Raw genomic sequence first — 21,093 nt, forward strand, 5'->3', positions numbered from 1 at the left:
TTAAGTAACGTTAAGCCGAGTCGCGGGAATGCTCTTCCCATATCCTCTGGATCTTTTTCTCGTTCAATCAATCAATCAATCAATCAATCAATCAATCAATCAATCAATCAATCAATCAATCAATCAATCAATCACCGCTGATCTGCATTTAGTGTAGCCACCTAGATGGCAGTCGACAGATTCCCTATCTGTTGTTTACCTAGTCTTTTTAAATAATTGCAAAGAATTTGGAAATTTATTGAACATCTCCCTTGGTAAATTATTCCGGTCCCTACCTCTCCTTCCTATAAAAGAATATTTGCTAATTTGTCTTTTTGAATTCCAATTTCCAAATTTATCTCCATATTTCCATATTTCCTACTTTAAAAAAAGCCACTCAAACTTATACGTCTACTAATGTCATTCCACGCCATCTCTCGACTACCATTTCGGAACATACCACTTAGTCGAGCAGCTCGTCTCCTTTCTTCCAAGTCTTCAAACTTTGCAACATTTTCGTAATGCCTTTTTTTTTTTTTTTGGTTGGAAATCATTTAGAATAAGTATTGTATCTTTCCTTTACCTTTTCCTGTTTCCATGCTGGTGAAGGTCCCATATCCTGGAAACATACTCTAATTAGGATTTTATCAGGTAGGCTACTTATAATCGTGTAACATTTTGGTGGTGGTATTTGAGGATCCTAACGAGCCTTGGCATTGAAGAACTTAACAAATAGATAGCTCTAAAAGCAATGTCACGGTCTGCAGCACGTACTAGAGAGTACCGTTCCTTTCTGCGAAAGAAAATAGGTCTCACTGTTTTATGTAATAGGAGTAGAGGTAGTGGAAGTTATCAGTAGGCATGGTGGGCAAGATAAGGCAGAGTTTCTTGTTCTGAGGTACCTCCCGCGCAATGGTAAATTGTTCAGTTATTTTCCAAGCGTTGAGGTGGCAACTGCTTCCTTTTTAGCACGGTACTGTGACCAATTCCTTGATTCTGCTCTCAGCCATATGTCCTGTGGATGCAGTGCTCTGTCCTCTGGCGTAGTGCGAGGATCACCATGCTGTTCGCTACTACCGAGGAAAGTGAGTACAGGCATTGTATTTAGTTTGATATACCATACTACCAGGGGCGACGCAGAAATTATTTTCGGGAGTGAGGGGGATATTAACTATTAAAATTTGAGGACTTCGATAAAGTAATGTCGGGTGCATATCGTGAAATTAGAAATACCTACTAAATTAAAACTTTCAAAATAACTCAGTTATCTAATTAAGAGTTCCGCCTCTGTGGTGTAGTGGTTAGTGTGATTAGCTGCCACCCCTGGAGGCCCGGGTTCGATTCCCGGTTCTGCCACGAAAGTGGTACGAGGGCTTGAACGGGGTCCACTCAGCTTCGGGAGGTCAACTGAATAGAGGGTTGTTCGATTCCCTCCTCAGCCATCCTCGAAGTGATTTTCCGTGGTTTCCCACCTCTCGAGACAAATGCCAGGATGGTACCTAACTTAAGGCCACGGAAGCTTCCTTCCCTCTTCCTTGTATATCCCTCCCAATCGTCCCACCCCCCTACAAGACCTCTGTTGGGCATAGCAGGTGAGGCCGCCTGGGCGAGGTACTGGTCCTGCTTCCCAGTTGTATCCCCTGACCCAAAGTCTCACACTCCAGGGCATTGCCCTTGAGGTGGTAGAGGTGGGATCCCTCGCCGAGTTCGAAGGAAAACCAACCCTAGACGGTAAATGGATTAAGAAAGAATGATTTAATTAAGACACATTTGTATTCATGTTGATGATTACAATAGCAGACGTCTCCTGGCTGTTTTTTTTTTTTTTTTTTTTTTTTGCCACCTCGTGGATTATATTTTCTACGGGCACATGTTTTTCTTTGCATATATACAAAACAGCTAACAGATTCAATCTTTCCTGTGCAGTCATATTCTGCAAATAACCTTTTAAGTATTTCAGGGATGAAGCAGTGTTCTGGTGTGGCAGTGCTTACTAGTAAACCAGCAGTTTCAGTACTTTATGTATTGCTCGGAAAACATTACTGTCGCAAAATGTTAAGTGCAGAAATGAAGTCCATTGGTTCAGGACAATTACTTTTAAAAGAAAAACATACATACTGGTAAATACATAGGTTAGTTCAAATTAAAATCAAAACAATGAGCTACCGTACCTAAAATCTTCATTTACATGATTGTCACAATTAATCACAAGTTATAAACTTAAAAATAACGGGGGGGGGGGATTTCAGGATTTATCCCCCAGGTCCCCCTCTGCGTACGCCCCTGCATATTACCGTGCACTGCCAATGTGCACATTTTATTAACATTTGCCAGTGCGAGTTTGTGAAGCAATTGAAGTAGGCCAACGATCAAATTCCCTACCTCACGCCGAGCTGTGAAAAATGCTATTGCTTGCAGCATTGATGAATAATGACATGGTGGTGGTGATTGTTGTTTCAAGGAGCAAATCACAGGGATATATTAATGACTGTACTTGTTTATTGTTGTGAGCCCTAACTAACAATGTTAAATTCTGAAACTTTGACTCAAGATTATCGGAAATCTACTTATCCTGTGAAAATGAAATGTTGCATTATTGTATATGGATGATCTCAGCCTACGTGATTACAATTCAAGAGGTATATGACGGTGAGATGGCGGCCCCGATCTAGAAAGCCAAGAATACCGGCCGAGAGGATTGATCGAGCTGACCACACGACACCTCATAATTTCTGCAGGCCTTCGTGCTGAGCAGCGGTCGCTTGGTAGGCCATGGCCCTTCGGGGCTTTTGCGGCATGGGGTTTGCTTTCGAATATGGATGATGCCTTAATATACCGACGTTTTTATTTGCAAATTATTTTAAAAATAAGTCTTTACTTTGAAGCCGGTTCGCGCGATCTGAGTGTACCCAGCAGAGTGGCCGGCGTATGTTAATGCCCTACAGCACTATAGCTGAGCTCTGCACTCGAGAGACAAGTGGGTTCGAACCCCACTGCCGGCTGTCATGAGAATGCTTTTCTGTGGTTTCCCATTTTCACTTCCAAGCGAATGCCGCGACAGTTCCTATGCATTGGCCAAAGTCGATTCTTTCCACCTCCTTACCAATTTCATTCATCATTCATTAATCGCCATTAGGGGCGCGCAGCTGCGAGCTCGTATTCGGGAGATAGTGGGTTCGAACCCCACTGTCGACAGCCCTGAATATGTTTTTTTCCGTGGTTTCCCCATTTTCACACCAGGCCAATGCTGGGGCTGTACCTTAATTAAGGTCACGGCCGCTTCCTCCCCACTCCCACCCCTTCCCTCTCCCATCGTCGCCGTAAGACCTATCTGTGTCGGTGTGACGTAAAGCAACTTTTAAAAAATGAGTATGGGTGTCCTCAGAGACCCTAGGAAGTAGGGGGGATAAATTTATGAAAGTTTAATCACTTACAGTGAGTTTTTCGGTGGCAGCCAGCCCTCTATCTTCATTTCTCACTTCACCATGTCTTAGGTTCCCTTGGATTCAGAGTAGAAGCGAGAAGTCTGAAGGCCTATGAAGAGATAGGAGCAACTCTCTACGTAAAGTACAAGGGAAGAAAACTTCGATATTTAATTATACCAAGCTTTCCGTGACTCAGACTTGTTAGTCATTGGCCTTTCATTGTTTCATTGGTGGTTACATGATCAGTGATCTGCTGTCTCTCTAGCTAAATTCATTCCAGGAATACTCCGTTATCATTCATCATCGCTAGGTCTCGATAGCCTTTATGTTCCTTTACCACCAGGCAAAGCTTATGTGTCATCGCCTGACTCGGTAATTAGCAAGATTTGCGTTAAAATAGATGAATGAATAAGAGCGTCTCGCCCACATAATATGCCAACTCTGTTGATGGGTTATTTGTTTTATAATTGCAGCAGTATTGCCATCTAGCGGAAACGGAAGAGTCAGAGCACGCCTTAACTAACGAAAATACTGTTGGATTTTTTATTACAGATACTCGAGTTTAGGCGTGAATTACTAACGAACAGATAGACCTATTGCAAGATGAGTTATACCAACATTTTCCTTGTTTAATTCTGCATTACAGTGTATAAGACAAAATGTTTTTGAAGTTCATTAATGATTTGTTAATTATTTGTGGTTGTAGTAAATACTGTCCGGGTTTTTGGCTTCTTCTCTAGGAACCGACAAAAGAGTAGCGTTACAAAAATGTTGCAATGTTTGGATTGGGAAGAACTGAGAGAAAGAAGAAGAGCTACTCGACTAAGTGGTATGTTCCGAGCTGTCAGCGGAGAGATGGCGTGGAATGACATTAGTAGACGAATAAGTTTGAATGGCGTTTATAAAAGTAGGAAAGATCACAATATGAAGATAAAGTTGGAATTCAAGAGGAAAAACTGGGGCAAATATTCATTTATAGGAAGGGGAGTTAGGGATTGGAATAACTTACCAAGGGAGATGTTCAATAAATTTCCAATTTCTTTGAAATCATTTAGGAAAAGGCTAGGAAAGCAACAGATAGGGAATCTGCCACCTGGGTGACTGCCCTAAATGCAGATCAGTATTGATTGATTGATTGATTGATTGATTGATTGATTGATTGATCCGCTCACTTAAAAATGTATAGCCTACATGAAAAATTGCTTATCAAATGGTAACAAGATTTTTATATGGTATAGCTCACAAGAATTCGTAGTGTAATACTCAAGTTATGTCCGCCTCTGTAGTGTAGTGGTTAGTGTGATTAGCTGCCACCACCGGAGGACCGCGTTCGGTTCCCGGCTCTGCCACGAAATTTTTGAAAAGTGGTACGGGGGCTGGAATCGGGTTCTTTCAGCCTTGTGAGGTCAACTGAGAAGAGGGAGGTTCGATTCCCTCCTCAGTCATCCTCAAATTGGTTTTCCGTGGTTTCCCACTTCTCCTCCAGGAAAATGCCGGAATGGTACCTAACTTAAAGCCACGGCCGCTTCCTTCTCTCTTCCTTGTTTATCTCTTCCAACCTTCCCATCCCCTCATAAGGCCCCTATTCAGCATAGCATGTGAGGCTGCCTGGGCGAGGTACTGGTCCTCCTCCCAAGTTTGAATCCCCCGACCCAATGTCTCACATCCCAGAGCACTGCCCTTGAAGTGGTAGAGTTGGGATCCGTCGCTGAGTCCGAGGGAAAACGGATTAAGAAAGAACATTGAAGTTACAATTTGTTTCAACACCCCCCCTCAAAAACTCCTTATCATTTTACTAAAGCAACTTTGTCTCAGCATAGGATAAACGTACAACAGGAAACTTGGGATTGTTTTGAAGCATTCAGTCGCAGTTGTCAGAAACTACGGGTAACCATACACTCTGACACTGAATTTATGAAGAGTAATATTGATGAAAAGTTGTGTGGGCGCTGGACCGTGCGATTAACAGCAGACGGGGTGGTGGCATCGGGTACAGTCAGGCAGGGTGATGTAATTTTGTTATCTTCTGATTTTGTAATAATACTAGGTCAATGGAGACCTAGGCTTCCAAAAACTCCCCGTCTTTTTTATGGTTCTTCTATCCCCTCGTTCTTCGAGTGATTATTTTTTCACTTTTTCTTCTCATTTCAATAAATATCTTAATGATTTTCCTGATCAATAGGAGTCCATGCGGTTTTGAAGCTCATAAAAATCACGACAATAATCACCTCTATCACGAGTTATATCTTAACCATGTTAGGTGAACAGTATTTCCACTTCAGTGATGCTTTCTGTTGATAGAAATAGCAAAAAGAGAAATCAAAATTCATGAAAAACTGCATTACTATAGTCCGTACGGTATCAATAAGATTAGAAATTAGATTTTTTATCCTTGAAGATAGAATAAATACTTACGTAGATATTTGTACTTTTTAAAAGATATAATAATTGGGAATGTCTCCGTTATTATTCCTCATTTTCTTCCTTTCTTAATCAGTTTAACCACGAGGGTTGGATTTTCCCTCGGACTCAGCGAGGGATCCCACCTCTACCGCCTCAAGGGCAGTGTTCTGGAGCTTCAGACTCTGGGTCGGGGATACAACTGGGGAGCATGACCAGTATCTCGTCCAGAGGGCCTCACGTGCTATGCTGATCAGGGGCCTTGCGGGGGGAGGGGGAGATTGGAAAGGATAGACGAGGAAGAGGGAAGGAAGCGGCCGTGGGCTTGAGTTAGGTACCATCCCGGCATTTGCCTGGAGGAGAAATGGGAAACCACAGAAAACCACTTCCAGGATGGCTGAGGTGGGAATCGAACCCACCTCTACTCAGTTGATCTCCGTAGGCTGAGTGGACCCCGTTCCATCTCTCGTACCACTTTCAAATTTCGTGGCGGAGCCTGGAATCGAACCCGTGCCTCCGGGGGTGGCAGCTAATCACACTAACCACTACACCACGGTATTACTTCTCATATTTTGCAAAACTTGTAAAACAGTTATTGGATACAAATATTAACGGAAGAAGTCGACATTACTTGTCATGGTCCCCTTAATATTGCTCCACCACTGTACACCATCCGGCTCCATGGCTAAATGGTTATCATGCTGACCTTTGATTCAAGGGGTTCCGGGTTCGATTCCCGGATGATCGTGGATTTTAACTTGCATTAATTAAATCCTATGGCTCGGGGACTGAGTGTCTGTGATATTTTGAGGATTAGATTTCCCTTGATCTTAGATAGAGTCCCATTCTCACAGACACGCAGGTAGCCTATACAGCCTAAAATCAAAAGACCTGCACCAGACCTCTCCGGAGGCAGCACTCCATTATTATTACCACTGCACATCCCAGTTACCCGTTTTCGAGAACTGTTTAGCCGTTTTCCCATGATGTTGTAACAAACAAAGGTCGGTTGTCGTTATACATCAAGGACCAGATTGGGCGGCAACTTCGGCACATTTGGAGGGTCGTTTGCAGCAGCTGTGGCAGGATCTTTCTCAGGAGAACATTCGACGTCTGTATGCCTCCCTGCCCTACCATATCCCCACCTGTGTCCGTGCTAAAGGTGTCCAACACGTACTGCAAGTGTTGGTTACCACAGTTAGTAAATAATATACTAGAGGTAGCATTGGCGCCACCGTCTCGGAGATAATCACTGCAGCGAGCGGAGCATGTTGAAATCACAGCTGTTTGGCAAAAAGCTCACTCCGCTGTACTCATCAATGTAAATAGGGGATTGTGTGGATATACACTGACTGACAGAGCAAATGCAACACCAAGAAGGAGTGGTTCGAAAGGGATGAAAGTTGGGGAAACAACAGAGACGGCACGCACGAATAATTGATGTTTATTTCAAACCGATATGCAGATTACACAATGCGCACGGCATCGACTCAGTAGGATGTAGGACCACCGCGAGCGGCGATGCACGCAGAAACACGTCGAGGTACAGAGTCAATAAGAGTGCGGATGGTGTCCTGAGGGATGGTTCTCCATTCTCTGTCAACCATTTGCCACAGTTGGTCGTCCGTACGAGGCTGGGGCAGAGTTTGCAAACGGCGTCCAATGAGATCCCACACGTGTTCGATTGGTGAGAGATCCGGAGAGTACGCTGGCCACGGAAGCATCTGTACACCTCGTACAGCCTGTTGGGAGATGCGAGCAGTGTGTGGGCGGGCATTATCCTGCTGAAACAGAGCATTGGGCAGCCCCTGAAGTACGGGAGTGCCACCGGCCGCAGCACATGCTGCACGTAGCGGTGGGCATTTAACGTGCCTTGAATACGCACTAGAGGTGACGTGGAATCATCCGCAATAGCGCCCCAAACCATGATGCCGCGTTGTCTAGCGGTAGGGCGCTCCACAGTTACTGCCGGATTTGACCTTTCTCCACGCCGACGCCCCACTCGTCTGCGGTGACTATCACTGACAGAACAGAAGCGTGACTCATCGGAGAACACGACGTTCCGCCATTCCCTCATCCAAGTCGCTCTAGCCCGGCACCATGCCAGGCGTGCACGTCTATGCTGTGGAGTCAATGGTAGTCTTCTGAGCGGACGCGGGGAGTGCAGGCCTCCTTCAACCAATCGACGGGAAATTGTTCTGGTCGATATTGGAACAGCCAGGGTGTCTTGCACATGCTGAAGAATGGCGGTTGACGTGGCGTGCGGAGCTGCCGCCGCTTGGCGGCGGATGTGCCGATCCTCGCGTACTGACGTCACTCGGGCTGCGCCTGGACCCCTCGCACGTGCCATATGTCCCTGCGCCAACCATCTTCGCCACAGGCGCTGCACCGTGGACACATCCCTATGGGTATCGGCTGCGATTTGACGAAGCGACCAACCTGCCCTTCTCAGCCCTATCACCATACCCCTCGTAAAGTCGTCTGTCTGCTGGAAATGCCTCCATTGACGGCGGCCTGGCATTCTTAGCTATACACGTGTCCTGTGGCACACGACAACACGTTCTACAATGACTGTCGGCTGAGAAATCACGGTACGAAGTGGGCCATTCGCCAACGCCGTGTCCCATTTATCGTTCGCTACGTGCGCAGCACAGCGGCGCATTTCACATCATGAGCATACCTCAGTGACGTCAGTCTACCCTGCAATTGGCATAAAGTTCTGACCACTCCTTCTTGGTGTTGCATTTGCTCTGTCAGTCAGTGTAGATAAGGTTTAAAATTCTAACATGTAAACATTCTCAGACACTACAGTATACTTGCGATACTTCTCTCCAATAAAAAAAGAAAGTCCAAAAAGCATAAGTGATATGAGTGATAAAAGAAGACGGTGTTCAGGTGCATTTAAGTAACACAAAATAAATTTACTGTTCATATATTAAGTCTTCTAATAACATTCGTTTAGAAGGAGGGCACGTGTATTTCGCAAACTTTTGTGTAAAGGACCAGGTCTTTGGTGTAATTCTGCCCAACGACCGAAAATGTCGTCTCTCGTACGAAGCGAATGAGCGAGTGTTTAGGCCTAAAAGCGTTGGCGAGATTTTGGGTTAAAGTTGACAAAATATTGTCATCGCCGATCTAGACGCTGGCTTTCTGAGCCCAAGTTGGCAGATTCGATCCTGGCTCAGTCCAGTGATACTTGACTGTGCTCAAATATGTCAGCCTCTTTTAGATAGATTTACCGTCACATGAAAGAACTCCCGTGGGAAAAATCCCGATACCTCAGGGTCTCCGAAAACTGTGTAAGTTGTTAGTGGGACGTAAATCCATTATTATTGTTACCGTGTTTTTGTGGTAGTTGTGCGTGAAAGAAGGTGCGGGGTGGTGAACGGGTCTCAAGCTACTAAAGTAAAATTAATTTAAAATTTAACAAGGTTATATTTCCTTTTTTAAAACAAAGAAATAACAAGCATGGCAGGTACAAAGTAGCAAGTCCAAAGGGTAGTTACAATATTTACAAGATTTGGGCTTCGCGCCCTGACTCCACAATGCTAGGGCAATCAGCCCAGTTTTACCCCAAACACAAGTTTCAACAGAGGGTCAGAAAACCCCATTCATGCCCAGGAGCCCTTGCTCCAAATTACACAGAAAAGCCTCCACGAGGCGTACAACACTCAATTTTCAAAAGAGCCACTCGCTCTCAAATTTAAGCCTCTCCCAGGCCACACCAAACTCCACCTTCAAGTTGTCCTCAACGGACCTAAACACAGGGGTAAAATACCCAATCTACTGAGGTCTATTAAATGAAAAGAAGGATAATTAAATGACCTCTAAGGTAATAATTTGAGAGGAGGCGAACTTGCACTCCTAATACACTTTGATTAAGACCTACTTGGCACTAGGCCGTTAATACAAGGGCTAATCCCATACTAAAGAGGTGACTTAAGAAGAGAACAATTTGTTTTACGTTAACGAAGAATAGGTTGAGAAAAATAAGTTCACCTCAAAATAATATGAGTGGGAGCTCGAGAGGGTTAGCACTCTCTATCCCAGTATGTAGCTTTAAAAGAGAATATATGAAAAGAGTAGTTACATTTAGGAAAAGGTTACATGGTGGAACGCTTAGAACCCGCCCCGAGAGTTAAACTGCTGAGCTAGCAAAGAAAGAAGTTATTAATCGGCCATTACCTTGTTGTTGACCGCTGCCGAGGAAAGAGGCGCTTCCCGCCTCCTGCTATGTACTTAATACACTGAAAGATGGAACAGAAGTGGCCCGGAGACCCTAAAATCAGCAGTTTATATACTCTCGCGGAAGGTTCTAGGCGTTAGGGGAATGAGAACACCCTCCCACGAGGATTTTATTGGTTCATCAATAAACCCCCTACACAATACTAAGAAGAAACACATAATTGGTGGAAAATTAATTTAAGAAATTCGGGATAGGCTAGATTTAAAACAAGGGGAAAGGAGGGGTTAATATTGCAAACTTAACCAATGACTGAAAAAAAATTAGCAAAGACAAACATTTGAAATAAAAATTTCTCCAACAAAATAGTGCTTTGACTTCGCACTAGGGTGCACTATTGTTGATCTTCAGTAGTGTCCTCTAGAAGAGAAAGTTCATACTTCTTACTTCAAGCGAAACAAAAACACATCAAAAATGACACAGTTCAAAAACTCAAAATTTTCCACGTGGTGACATCTTCTGAGAAAGTAGAGAATTAATAGCGTAGATAAAGTTCAGACTTCCTCCAGCAGAGGAGTTTCAACAGGCGCAAATTTTAAATTAGCGGCGTGGAGGTGTACCGCCCGGTACAGACCTCCCCCCCCCCCAAAAGTACCTCCAGGGGTGGCACATGAAATCTGTTTGAAACAAGGTCCAAGTTATGCTGTGGATATGAAGATTGATTGCGGAAGCATTTATAAGATTTTCTTAATTTGGTTTGATTCAGTTTCAAACTTTTGTTGTTGCAGGTGAAGTAAAGTCTTTATATTTGTAGAAGTTGAATTTCTGAAGATAAACTTTTAATACTTAGAGGTGAAGAAAAATTTTGCAATTGCCACCAAATATTGCTGTTGAATTCCCAAGTGTAGTCATTGCTTATCGTAACTGTCCATGTAGTTGATGTGGATTAAGTTGAATGGCCAGACCGGCCGTTGCAGCTTGCGTCCAAAAGGAGGCCGCTCGGACCCCTCAAGTACCCTGAGATACCGCTCGCCCGCACTATGAGGGGAGCAGAGGTGTTGAAACACGCCGCGCCCGCGGTGAACATATACAGGCTGCGGGCAAGTAGCAGGTCGTGCGCCGCGCATCAGCCTTGGCCGGGAGGAGAGCTCCGGCTCGCCGTGCACCTGACGTCCTCGCTGGAGAAGAGGGGGCCCGTCCTCTGCCCCAGTTGCTGCACGGCGCCGCGCGGCTGCGGGGGCACTGAAACATTAAAGCTAGGCGGCAGAATTGTGTTGGACCATCATCTTTTTGAGGGCACAGGCTTGGTGAAGAGGTTGAGGGGTCAGCGGCGTGCAGGTGTCCATGGCATTTAATGTAATCAAGCCACAGTGTGTATAGCAGGAGACGGGAGCGTGGTAATGGCCATGGTAAGGACAAAATGGCAGTTTAACGGATCGGGGAAGGTTTTACAAAAAGCTTATATATAAGACAAAATATTATAGAAGGGGCAGAAAGCCTTAAAAGTGAAACTCAAAAAAAAAATATAACCTTCATATTCCTTTCAAAATAATATGAAGCAAGTTAACACAGAAATTACACCGGTTTCACCTGGGACAGGTGAACTCTAAATATCCTCTCGGTGGCTGGATTACTTAGCAATAAGGTAACCGGCGTAAGGAAATCCAGAATAATGCATGGCCCATGGAATCTGGGGGCAAGCTTGCCCGCGGGAACAAAGTTCTTGACCATCACCTGGTCACCTACCTTCAAAGTGGTGGGTCTCCGTCCACGATCATACCTTTCCCTAACCTTTTCATGAGATACCTTAAGATTGGCTTTAGCCTTCTTCCAAAGATCTTTAATATTATCCGGATCTATTGTCTCGGGTAGAATGTCACTCAGAGACCAGAGGTTAGAGAGCGGCGTGTTGGGAACAAATTTGAACATCAAAGAAGCTGGAGTAAATTTATGTGATTCATGAACCGCCGAATTCAAAGCAAAAGCTAACCAATGCAGGGACGTGTCCCACCTGGAATGATCTTCATGATGATAGGCAATAAGTGCGGACCTGAGATTACGATTAACCCGTTCAGCCAGAGATGGTTGAGGGTAATAAGCAGAAGTAGTTACATGAGAGATGGATAAGTCAAAACAGAATTTACGAAATAAATTAGATGTAAACGCCTTAGCATTATCAGATACAATATATTGGCACGGACCAAAAGAAGCAAAAATAGAATTTAAGCAAGTAATGGTAGACTGAGCGGTAGCCAGCTTAGTCGGAAATAACCAAGAAAATCTGGTAAAACCATCTACGCATACGAAGATGAACTTGTTAGCATTACCCTTTGACTGGGGGAAGTGTCCTACATAATCAATGTACAGGCGTTCCATGGGGCGCGACGCTTGATGGGAAGACAAAAGGCCTACCTTGGTGGACATGGTTGGTTTACTAATCAAACAGGATTTACAAGCCTTTACTAGTTCACGGATTTCACCGTCCATACCTTTCCAGATGAACATTTCACGAATCTTTTCACGGGTTTAAAAGATTCCAAGATGCGCCCCTAATGGGGTCTCATGATAGTACTTGAAGATCATAGGCACAAGAACAGCTGGAACGACAACCTTCATCATCTTGTCATGCCTCGAAGGGCAACATAAAACACCATTCCTCAGAACATAAGGGACAACCTGTTCCCCCGAAGAAAGGGTTTCCATTATCGGAGCCAGCGTCGGATCTTCATGTTGGTATTTCTCAATGTCCCTAAAAAGCATGGGAGCATCTGTTAAGATGGCATTAACACCGGATAGTATGGACTCGGGAGGTGATGAACTGTCGACCGGTTCCTGGGTCTCGACGTCGTTAGAAAACATACGGCTGAGTCCATCAGCAACAACATTTTCGGTACCTCTGATATGCCTGACATCGAATTGGAAGGCAGAAATACGGATGGCCCAACGGGCTATACGACCAGTACGACGCGGCCTACCTAAGACCCAGCTTAAAGCTTGATTATCTGTCTCCAGGTCGAATTTGACGTGTTCCAGATAGAGACGGAACTTTTCTAAGGCGAATAAGACTGCCAAACCTTCGAGCTCATAGATGGAATACTTGGCTTCTTGAGCCGATAGAGTCCTAGATGCATAGGCGATGGGTCGCCTCCCTAGTTCAGTCTCTTGAAGAAGGACTGCCGCAACAACTGACGACGACGCGTCGGTTTGGACGATGAATTTCTTCGAGAAATCAGGCATAGCAAGTACAGGGGCATTACAGAGAGCTAATTTAAGATCTTCAAAAGCGGCTTGTTGAGAAGGTCCCCACTCGAATTTGATGCCTTTCCTACGAAGAAGGTTTAAGGGCGCCGCTCTATTAGCGAAGTTAGGAATAAACTTCCTGAAGAAATTCACCATACCAATGAACCTGGCTATACCTTTAATGTCCTTGGGAGGTTTAAAATCACGGATGGCCTGTGTTCTAGAATGATCGACTGCTACACCCTCAGGTGACACAATATGCCCTAGGAATGACATAGAGGGCTTAGCAAAGGCGACCTTGGACAACTTAACGGTTAACCCAGCCTTACGAAGGCGATTGAGAACTTCTCGCAGATGATCTAGATGTTCTTCAAAAGTCTCTGAAAATACGACGACATCATCCAAGTAGTGATATAAGTACTCAAATTTGATGTCGGAGAAGACCCTATCTAGTAGCCTAGTGAGTACAGCTGCTCCCGTGGGGAGCCCGAAAGGCACGCGGTTGTATTCGTATAAGTTCCAGTCCGTGGCAAACGCTGTGAGATGTTTAGACTCTTCGGCAAGGGGAATTTGATTATAGGCCTGATTCAAGTCCAAGATAGTAAAGAACTTGGCCTTACGAAACCATGAAAAGCAAGAATGAAGGTCAGGAAGGGGCACAGATTGCAACACCACCTTCCGATTGAGAGCCCTGTAATCAATGACAGGCCTGAAGCCTCCTTGGGGTTTCGGGACTAGAAAAATAGGCGAAGAATACGCCGACTTAGAGGGCCTAATAATACCATCCTTCAACATTTGATCGATGATTTCTTTCAATGCCTTCATTTTAGGTGGAGATAGCCTATATGGTGGAAAACGGACAGGAATCGAATCCGTGACCTCAATTTTGTATTCAATAAGGTCAGTAACACCAAGAGTATCAGAAAACACCTCTGGAAATGACTGACATAATTTACGAATACTATCAGCCTGCTCCTCAGGTAGATGTCTAAGGTCTAACAACATCTCATCCTGGGTAGGCGAAATAGATGAACATGACACAGAATTACACTTTAACAAGGGAATTTTACATTTGGACGCAAATTTGAATGTGCACGACTTACTCTGAAGATCGAGCACAAGACCAGTGTGAGAAATGAAGTCCGCTCCCAGTATGATGGGGCAAGACAAGTGCTTAGCCACAAACAGTTTGGTTTTCCATGTAAATTTAAAAATACGAATTTTGACCAGTAAGGAACCTAGAATTTCTAATGGGGATGAATTAGCCGAAACATATTGAACAGGAGAGGAGACATAGTCAGGTAGTTTACAAACAGACTTAAATTTTGAATACCATTGGTCCGAAATAATTGAACAAACACTACCTGAATCTAATAGAGCGGTTATAGGCTCGTTATTAAACTCAATCTTAAGAAAAGGAATAGGTGCGGGGGTATCTGCCGCAATCCTAAGACATTCTTTAGGGCATTCAAAAGATGAATTTGAAGACTGCTCGTTCCCTGAATTTACAACCTGTTTACCAGGGGCTGAGTCCCGGGAAGATGGATTAGTCGACTCAGCCGAAGCCACTAGTCACTTTTTATTATTGGCATAGGTGGAATTTGCACCAGAAGTTGAGCAGGAGGGGATGCTATTTGAGTTTGGGCAATTCTTGGCGATATGTGAGAAAGCCCCACATTTAAAACAGCCTTGTGATGAACCAGCCCCATTCCTTGTCCCACTCGACTTGATCAGTGGACACTTATTGCGCAGGTGGTCAGGTGACCCACAAGCATAACATTTACGAGGGGTGACTGATCGGCGAGGTGGAGGCCGAGTATTACTAAAGGAAGGCGGGGGTTCTTTCGCTACACGCAAAGAATCGGCGTATCTAACTCCTTCTGCTGAGACGGCCAATGCTTCAAGTTCAGAGAAAGTTTGCGGGCACGCCGCGAAACACAAATATGACCTATAGGGAGGTGAAATTCCCTCTACAATAGCCTGTACAATCTGATCCTCCGGAAAGTGAAGAGCAAACACCCTAGTATAGAATTTAATATCTTGGATGAAGTCAGCCAGGTTTTCATCCAAACGCTGTACACGATAATAGTACTTCTGAATCAGAGATGACCTCGCGCGGGCGGGAATAAAATTTGCAAGCAGATGTGCATGAAAATCTTCAATAGATGACTGTTCGGCTATGGCTCTTACTATTTTGTCAGAGAGAATACCAATTGCATAAGGATAGATGATTTGCAAAATTTGACATGGAGAAAGAGAAAACACAAGGGCATGATCCTGAAATTCAACTAGAAATCTTAAAAATGAAATTACGTCACTGGTGGTGTTAACGGAAAATTTAGAGATACCTCTGAGCAACATTGCCAATGGATGAGGCAAGCTACTGAACCCGGGTGACATAGTAGGCAAAGGTTTCAATGGCAAGGAAGTTAATTCCGAACGGATGTTACTCAACGATGCACGGCGTTCAGATTCGTTGTCCAATGGGGCAGGGATAGTTTGAGCAGCAACTGTTATCCTATTGACTTCTCCCTTGGGAGGCGCTTCCTCACTACCTGCATTCACTGTGGTGGGTAGGTCGCTTTTGGGAGGAACTTCCCCAGTTAACAATTGAGTGACCTTACTAGATAATTCAGCCATATTTTCAAGCAGCGTACTAGCTTCCTTCTTCTGAACGTCATTCAACTTTAGAGACAACAGATCGTTAACTCTATTTGAAAAATGAAACAGCCTAGCTTGCACACGCTTAATTTGATTGGGAGAAGGATCATTTTCATAAAAAAAACTAACTACAGAAGCTAGCCCAGTAATATTCTCCGTGATCGTGGAAAGAGAGTCGTCAATTTCTTTCTCTCCCAAATTGGGGATGGAAATGGGCAAATCTAGGGACTCTCTAAGCTTGTTTGTGTCTACTGCAACCGTGCCTCCAGATTGTACATTTCTGATAGTTAACTCATAGATCAACTCCTCCTTGCGCAAATAGTTGAGATGGAGAACATCGCGAGGTCCGGGCATGATGACAGAACAATTTTGAAAAACTCAAAAAAAATTCCAGCAACTGAGAAAATTGTTAGAGTTCGGAACAAAACAATGTTTAGCCGTCAAAAGGGGCTAAATTGAGACCCATTCAACCACGCTCTGCTACCACTTGTTACCGTGTTTTTGTGGTAGTTGTGCGTGAAAGAAGGTGCGGGGTGGTGAACGGGTCTCAAGCTACTAAAGTAAAATTAATTTAAAATTTAACAAGGTTATATTTCCTTTTTTAAAACAAAGAAATAACAAGCATGGCAGGTACAAAGTAGCAAGTCCAAAGGGTAGTTACAATATTTACAAGATTTGGGCTTCGCGCCCTGACTCCACAATGCTAGGGCAATCAGCCCAGTTTTACCCCAAACACAAGTTTCAACAGAGGGTCAGAAAACCCCATTCATGCCCAGGAGCCCTTGCTCCAAATTACACAGAAAAGCCTCCACGAGGCGTACAACACTCAATTTTCAAAAGAGCCACTCGCTCTCAAATTTAAGCCTCTCCCAGGCCACACCAAACTCCACCTTCAAGTTGTCCTCAACGGACCTAAACACAGGGGTAAAATACCCAATCTACTGAGGTCTATTAAATGAAAAGAAGGATAATTAAATGACCTCTAAGGTAATAATTTGAGAGGAGGCGAACTTGCACTCCTAATACACTTTGATTAAGACCTACTTGGCACTAGGCCGTTAATACAAGGGCTAATCCCATACTAAAGAGGTGACTTAAGAAGAGAACAATTTGTTTTACGTTAACGAAGAATAGGTTGAGAAAAATAAGTTCACCTCAAAATAATATGAGTGGGAGCTCGAGAGGGTTAGCACTCTCTATCCCAGTATGTAGCTTTAAAAGAGAATATATGAAAAGAGTAGTTACATTTAGGAAAAGGTTACATGGTGGAACGCTTAGAACCCGCCCCGAGAGTTAAACTGCTGAGCTAGCAAAGAAAGAAGTTATTAATCGGCCATTACCTTGTTGTTGACCGCTGCCGAGGAAAGAGGCGCTTCCCGCCTCCTGCTATGTACTTAATACACTGAAAGATGGAACAGAAGTGGCCCGGAGACCCTAAAATCAGCAGTTTATATACTCTCGCGGAAGGTTCTAGGCGTTAGGGGAATGAGAACACCCTCCAACGAGGATTTTATTGGTTCATCAATAAACCCCCTACACAATACTAAGAAGAAACACATAATTGGTGGAAAATTAATTTAAGAAATTCGGGATAGGCTAGATTTAAAACAAGGGGAAAGGAGGGGATAATATTGCAAACTTAACCAATGACTGAAAAAAAATTAGCAAAGACAAACATTTGAAATAAAAATTTCTCCAACAAAATAGTTCTTTGACTTCGCACTAGGGTGCACTATTGTTGATCTTCAGTAGTGTCCTCTAGAAGAGAAAGTTCATACTTCTTACTTCAAGCGAAACAAAAACACATCAAAAATGACACAGTTCAAAAACTCAAAATTTTCCACGTGGTGACATCTTCTGAGAAAGTAGAGAATTAATAGCGTAGATAAAGTTCAGACTTCCTCCAGCAGAGGAGTTTCAACAGGCGCAAATTTTAAATTAGCGGCGTGGAGGTGTACCGCCCGGTACAATTATTATTATTATTATTATTATTATTATTATTATTATTATTATTATTGTTGTTGTTGTTGTTGTTTCGTTTCGGCCAACTAAGGACCACGTCATTTCAACTGTTTTCCTTGAGCTGTAATGTTGGTCCAGTATTCCTTCATTTGTATACGGTGTTGCTCCTTTCGCTCTTCCGTCCATGCCTTCCCAGTTTTCATCTTCGGCTTTGGTTGGAAACTCTAATGTTTTTGGAGTTTTTTCTTAAGTGGGACACGCTCCTGGATGAGATCCCAATCTCCTGCAGATCTTTCTGTACTTCACTAAACCATGCCCCCTTTGCCTTTTTCTCTTGGAGGAAAGTGAAAATGCGGTTGGTTAACCGTGTTGACTTCATTCGGGCCATGTGTCCATAAAAAGTAATCCTTTTTCGCATCACATCGGTTATTTTCTCCACATGCGAGTACAACTCCTGGTTGTACCGTCTCCTAAACTCGCCGTTGTCTTTGACTGGACCTAAGATTTTCCTCAAAATCTTTCTTTCCTTGGCCTCCAGTTTCTCCATCATGCCTTTTATGTTCATGGCGAGACATTCCGCTTCATATAGAGCCTCTGTCCGGATGACAGTGCAATAGTGTTTGATTTTTGCATTCAGAGATATAGATCTTTTGTTATAGACATTTATAGTCAGATGGTAAGCCATTTCCATTTTATTCATGCATGAAGAAAAGGCTCCTTTTTCGGACAAGTTAGGTTCTATCCATTCACCAAGATGCTTAAATTTTTCAACTCGCTTGACTTTTCCGTGTGTCCCTTCTAGCTCACTTGGCGCCAGTTTGATGTTTGTAATGAATTTCGTTTTCTCAAAGGAGATTTGGAGGCCCGCCTTTGCAACTTGTGTTTGAAGCTGGTTGATCTGCTTCGTAGCCACATCCAAGGAATCAGCAAACACCGCGAGATCGTCCGCAAATGCTAGACAGTCAATTGAAAGGTTCTTGTTCTTGTGGCCTAGTCTGACTCCGCTTTCTACTCCTTCATAACCCATTTCTCTGCGCCATTCACGGATCACTTTCTCAAAAACGCAGTTGAACAACAGAGGTGAGAGACCATCTCCCTGCCTAACTCCTGTCCGTATTTCAAAGGCATCTGAAGTCTCTCCTCTGAACTTCACTTTTGAGATGGTGTTGGTGAGAGTCTGTTGGATGATCACTCTTGTTTTACCGTCCAAGCAAAATTCCTTTAAGATCTGAATTAGGATAGTTCTGTCAATTGAATCATAGGCCTTCTTAAAGTCGATGAACGTTACTACGAAAGGCTTGCTCCTTAATTTAAGATATGAAAGGACAGATTTCAGATTCATAATCTGCTCCACACATGACCGTCCTTTCCTGAAACCTCCTTGGTAATCACCCAGCTCTGGATCTAGCTGTTCTTCTGCCCTGATTTGAAGAGCTTTCGAGAGAATTTTGTAGGTTATAAGTAAGAGGGAGATGCCGCGATAGTTGTTAACATCCGACTTGTCGCCTTTCTTATGAAGTGGGTGGATTAGGGCAGATGTCCATTCACTTGGAAGTCTTTCAGTATTCCAGATTTCATGTATGATGTCCGTTAATTTCACCACTGCGTTGTCACTAGCAAACTTCCATAATTCAGCTATTATCGAATCTTCACCCGGCGCTGTATTGTTCTTCAAGGATTGGGTAATCTGTCTGACTTCCTCTTTCGTAGGTGGAGCTGAATCTGGGTGGACTTGTGTTTTATCTTCAAATGTGAATCTGGATATTATTATTATTATTATTATTATTATTATTATTATTATTATTATTATTATTATTATTATTATTATTATTATTATTATTATTATTATTATTATTATTATTATTATTATTATTACGGAGTTATCCGTGGTAGTTAGAGGTGAAAGAAGGTGCGGGCGGGAATAGTTCTCAACTACAAAATTTAAGTTAATTTAAAACTGTAACAAAGGTTATATTTTCAAAACTTAACAATGATGACATAGAATTTGTAAACTTAACAAGTCAACAACAAGCCAAAATTAGATACAAAGAAATCACAAGATTTAGGGGGTTATTACAAGATCTGGGCTTCGAGCCCCAAAAAATAATTTCTGAGCTCTCAGCTCACAATAACAAGATACCAAAGGGCAGAACACCCTTAATTACATGGAGCATTAGCTCCCAATTTTACATCTCAAGCCTCTCTAAGGCACTTTTACCACAACACTATAAAGAGCTGTCCCGCTCTCGATTTTACAAGCCTATCAAAGGCTACAACAAACTTCATTACTATCTGCCCTTAAGGCACACAAGGAAACAGGGGTAATTAATACCCAACCTACGGGGCCTTCGCATGAAGAAAACAAACAGGATAAGAAAAATGGCCCAAAATATACAAAATGAATGGAGGCGATAACTTGCACTCCTACACCAAGTTTTTGTCTAAAAACCTATGTGGCGCTAGGCCGATGATACAGGGGCTAATCCCAATCTATGGAGGTGACTAGTCGGCAAATAAGTTTAAGACTTTAAGAAGGAAGAGAAAAACGGTTACGAAAACATTGTCACCTCAAATTCAAAATGAAGGGGAGTTCGAGAGGGTGAAGCACTCTCTATCCCCGCTTTACAGATTTGTAATTTGTAGATAGACGGAAAAGAATTTACATTTTAAAAGGGTAGGTTACATACTAAAGTTTTCGAACCCTCCGCGAGAGTTAAACTGCTGAGCTAGCAAGAAATGAAGATGTTAATAGGCCATTACCTTGTAGATGAACTGCTGCTTGGAGAAAGAGGCGCTTCCCGCCCCCTGCTACATATCCACACACTATGAAAGATGTTACAGAAGTGGCACCGAGACAAGAAAATCAGCAGTTTTATACCCTCGTGGAGAATTCGAGACTTTTCAAGAATGAGTAGACACACCCCCTCAATTTTATTGGGTCGCTAAAATTTACACATCAACATCGAGAAGGAAAGACACTATTGGTCAGAAATTAATTACAAAAATTAGTTATTGGTTAAATTCAAAACAGGCGGAAAGAAGGATAACTGTTGCCAACCCCCAAACACAGAACAAAATTTAGTAAAAACAAAACTTATGAATGCTAAATTCCTTCAAGAAAGTTCATTCCTTTACACCAGAGTGCGTTATCAAAGTTCTGGTAGAGACACCTGTTAGAGAATGTCCAAACTTCTTGATACGGAGCAAACAAACACAAATCAGAATAGACACAGTTCAGAACAC

The 21,093-nt window shown here is 43.3% G+C and overlaps 1 protein-coding gene across 3 annotated transcripts in view; it reads left to right on the forward strand.

Moving 5' to 3' along the window:
• LOC136878871 (toll-like receptor 4) overlaps positions 1 to 21,093 on the forward strand; it is a 314,995-nt gene that overhangs the window by 22,731 nt on the left and 271,171 nt on the right. For 2 of the 3 annotated variants that reach the window (XM_067152428.2, XM_067152429.2), the window contains exon 1: positions 933 to 1,064. The exons of the other annotated variant lie outside the window; for it this stretch is intronic. In XM_067152428.2, coding sequence (XP_067008529.2) covers positions 1,001 to 1,064 — 64 coding nt within the window. In that variant the 5' untranslated portion in view covers positions 933 to 1,000. Of the gene's footprint in view, positions 1 to 932; positions 1,065 to 21,093 lie in introns of those variants that run through there. 3 annotated transcript variants of the gene reach the window in all.

Source organism: Anabrus simplex, chromosome 8 (assembly GCF_040414725.1).
Source record: "Anabrus simplex isolate iqAnaSimp1 chromosome 8, ASM4041472v1, whole genome shotgun sequence".
Taxonomy (NCBI): Eukaryota; Metazoa; Arthropoda; class Insecta; order Orthoptera; family Tettigoniidae; genus Anabrus; species Anabrus simplex.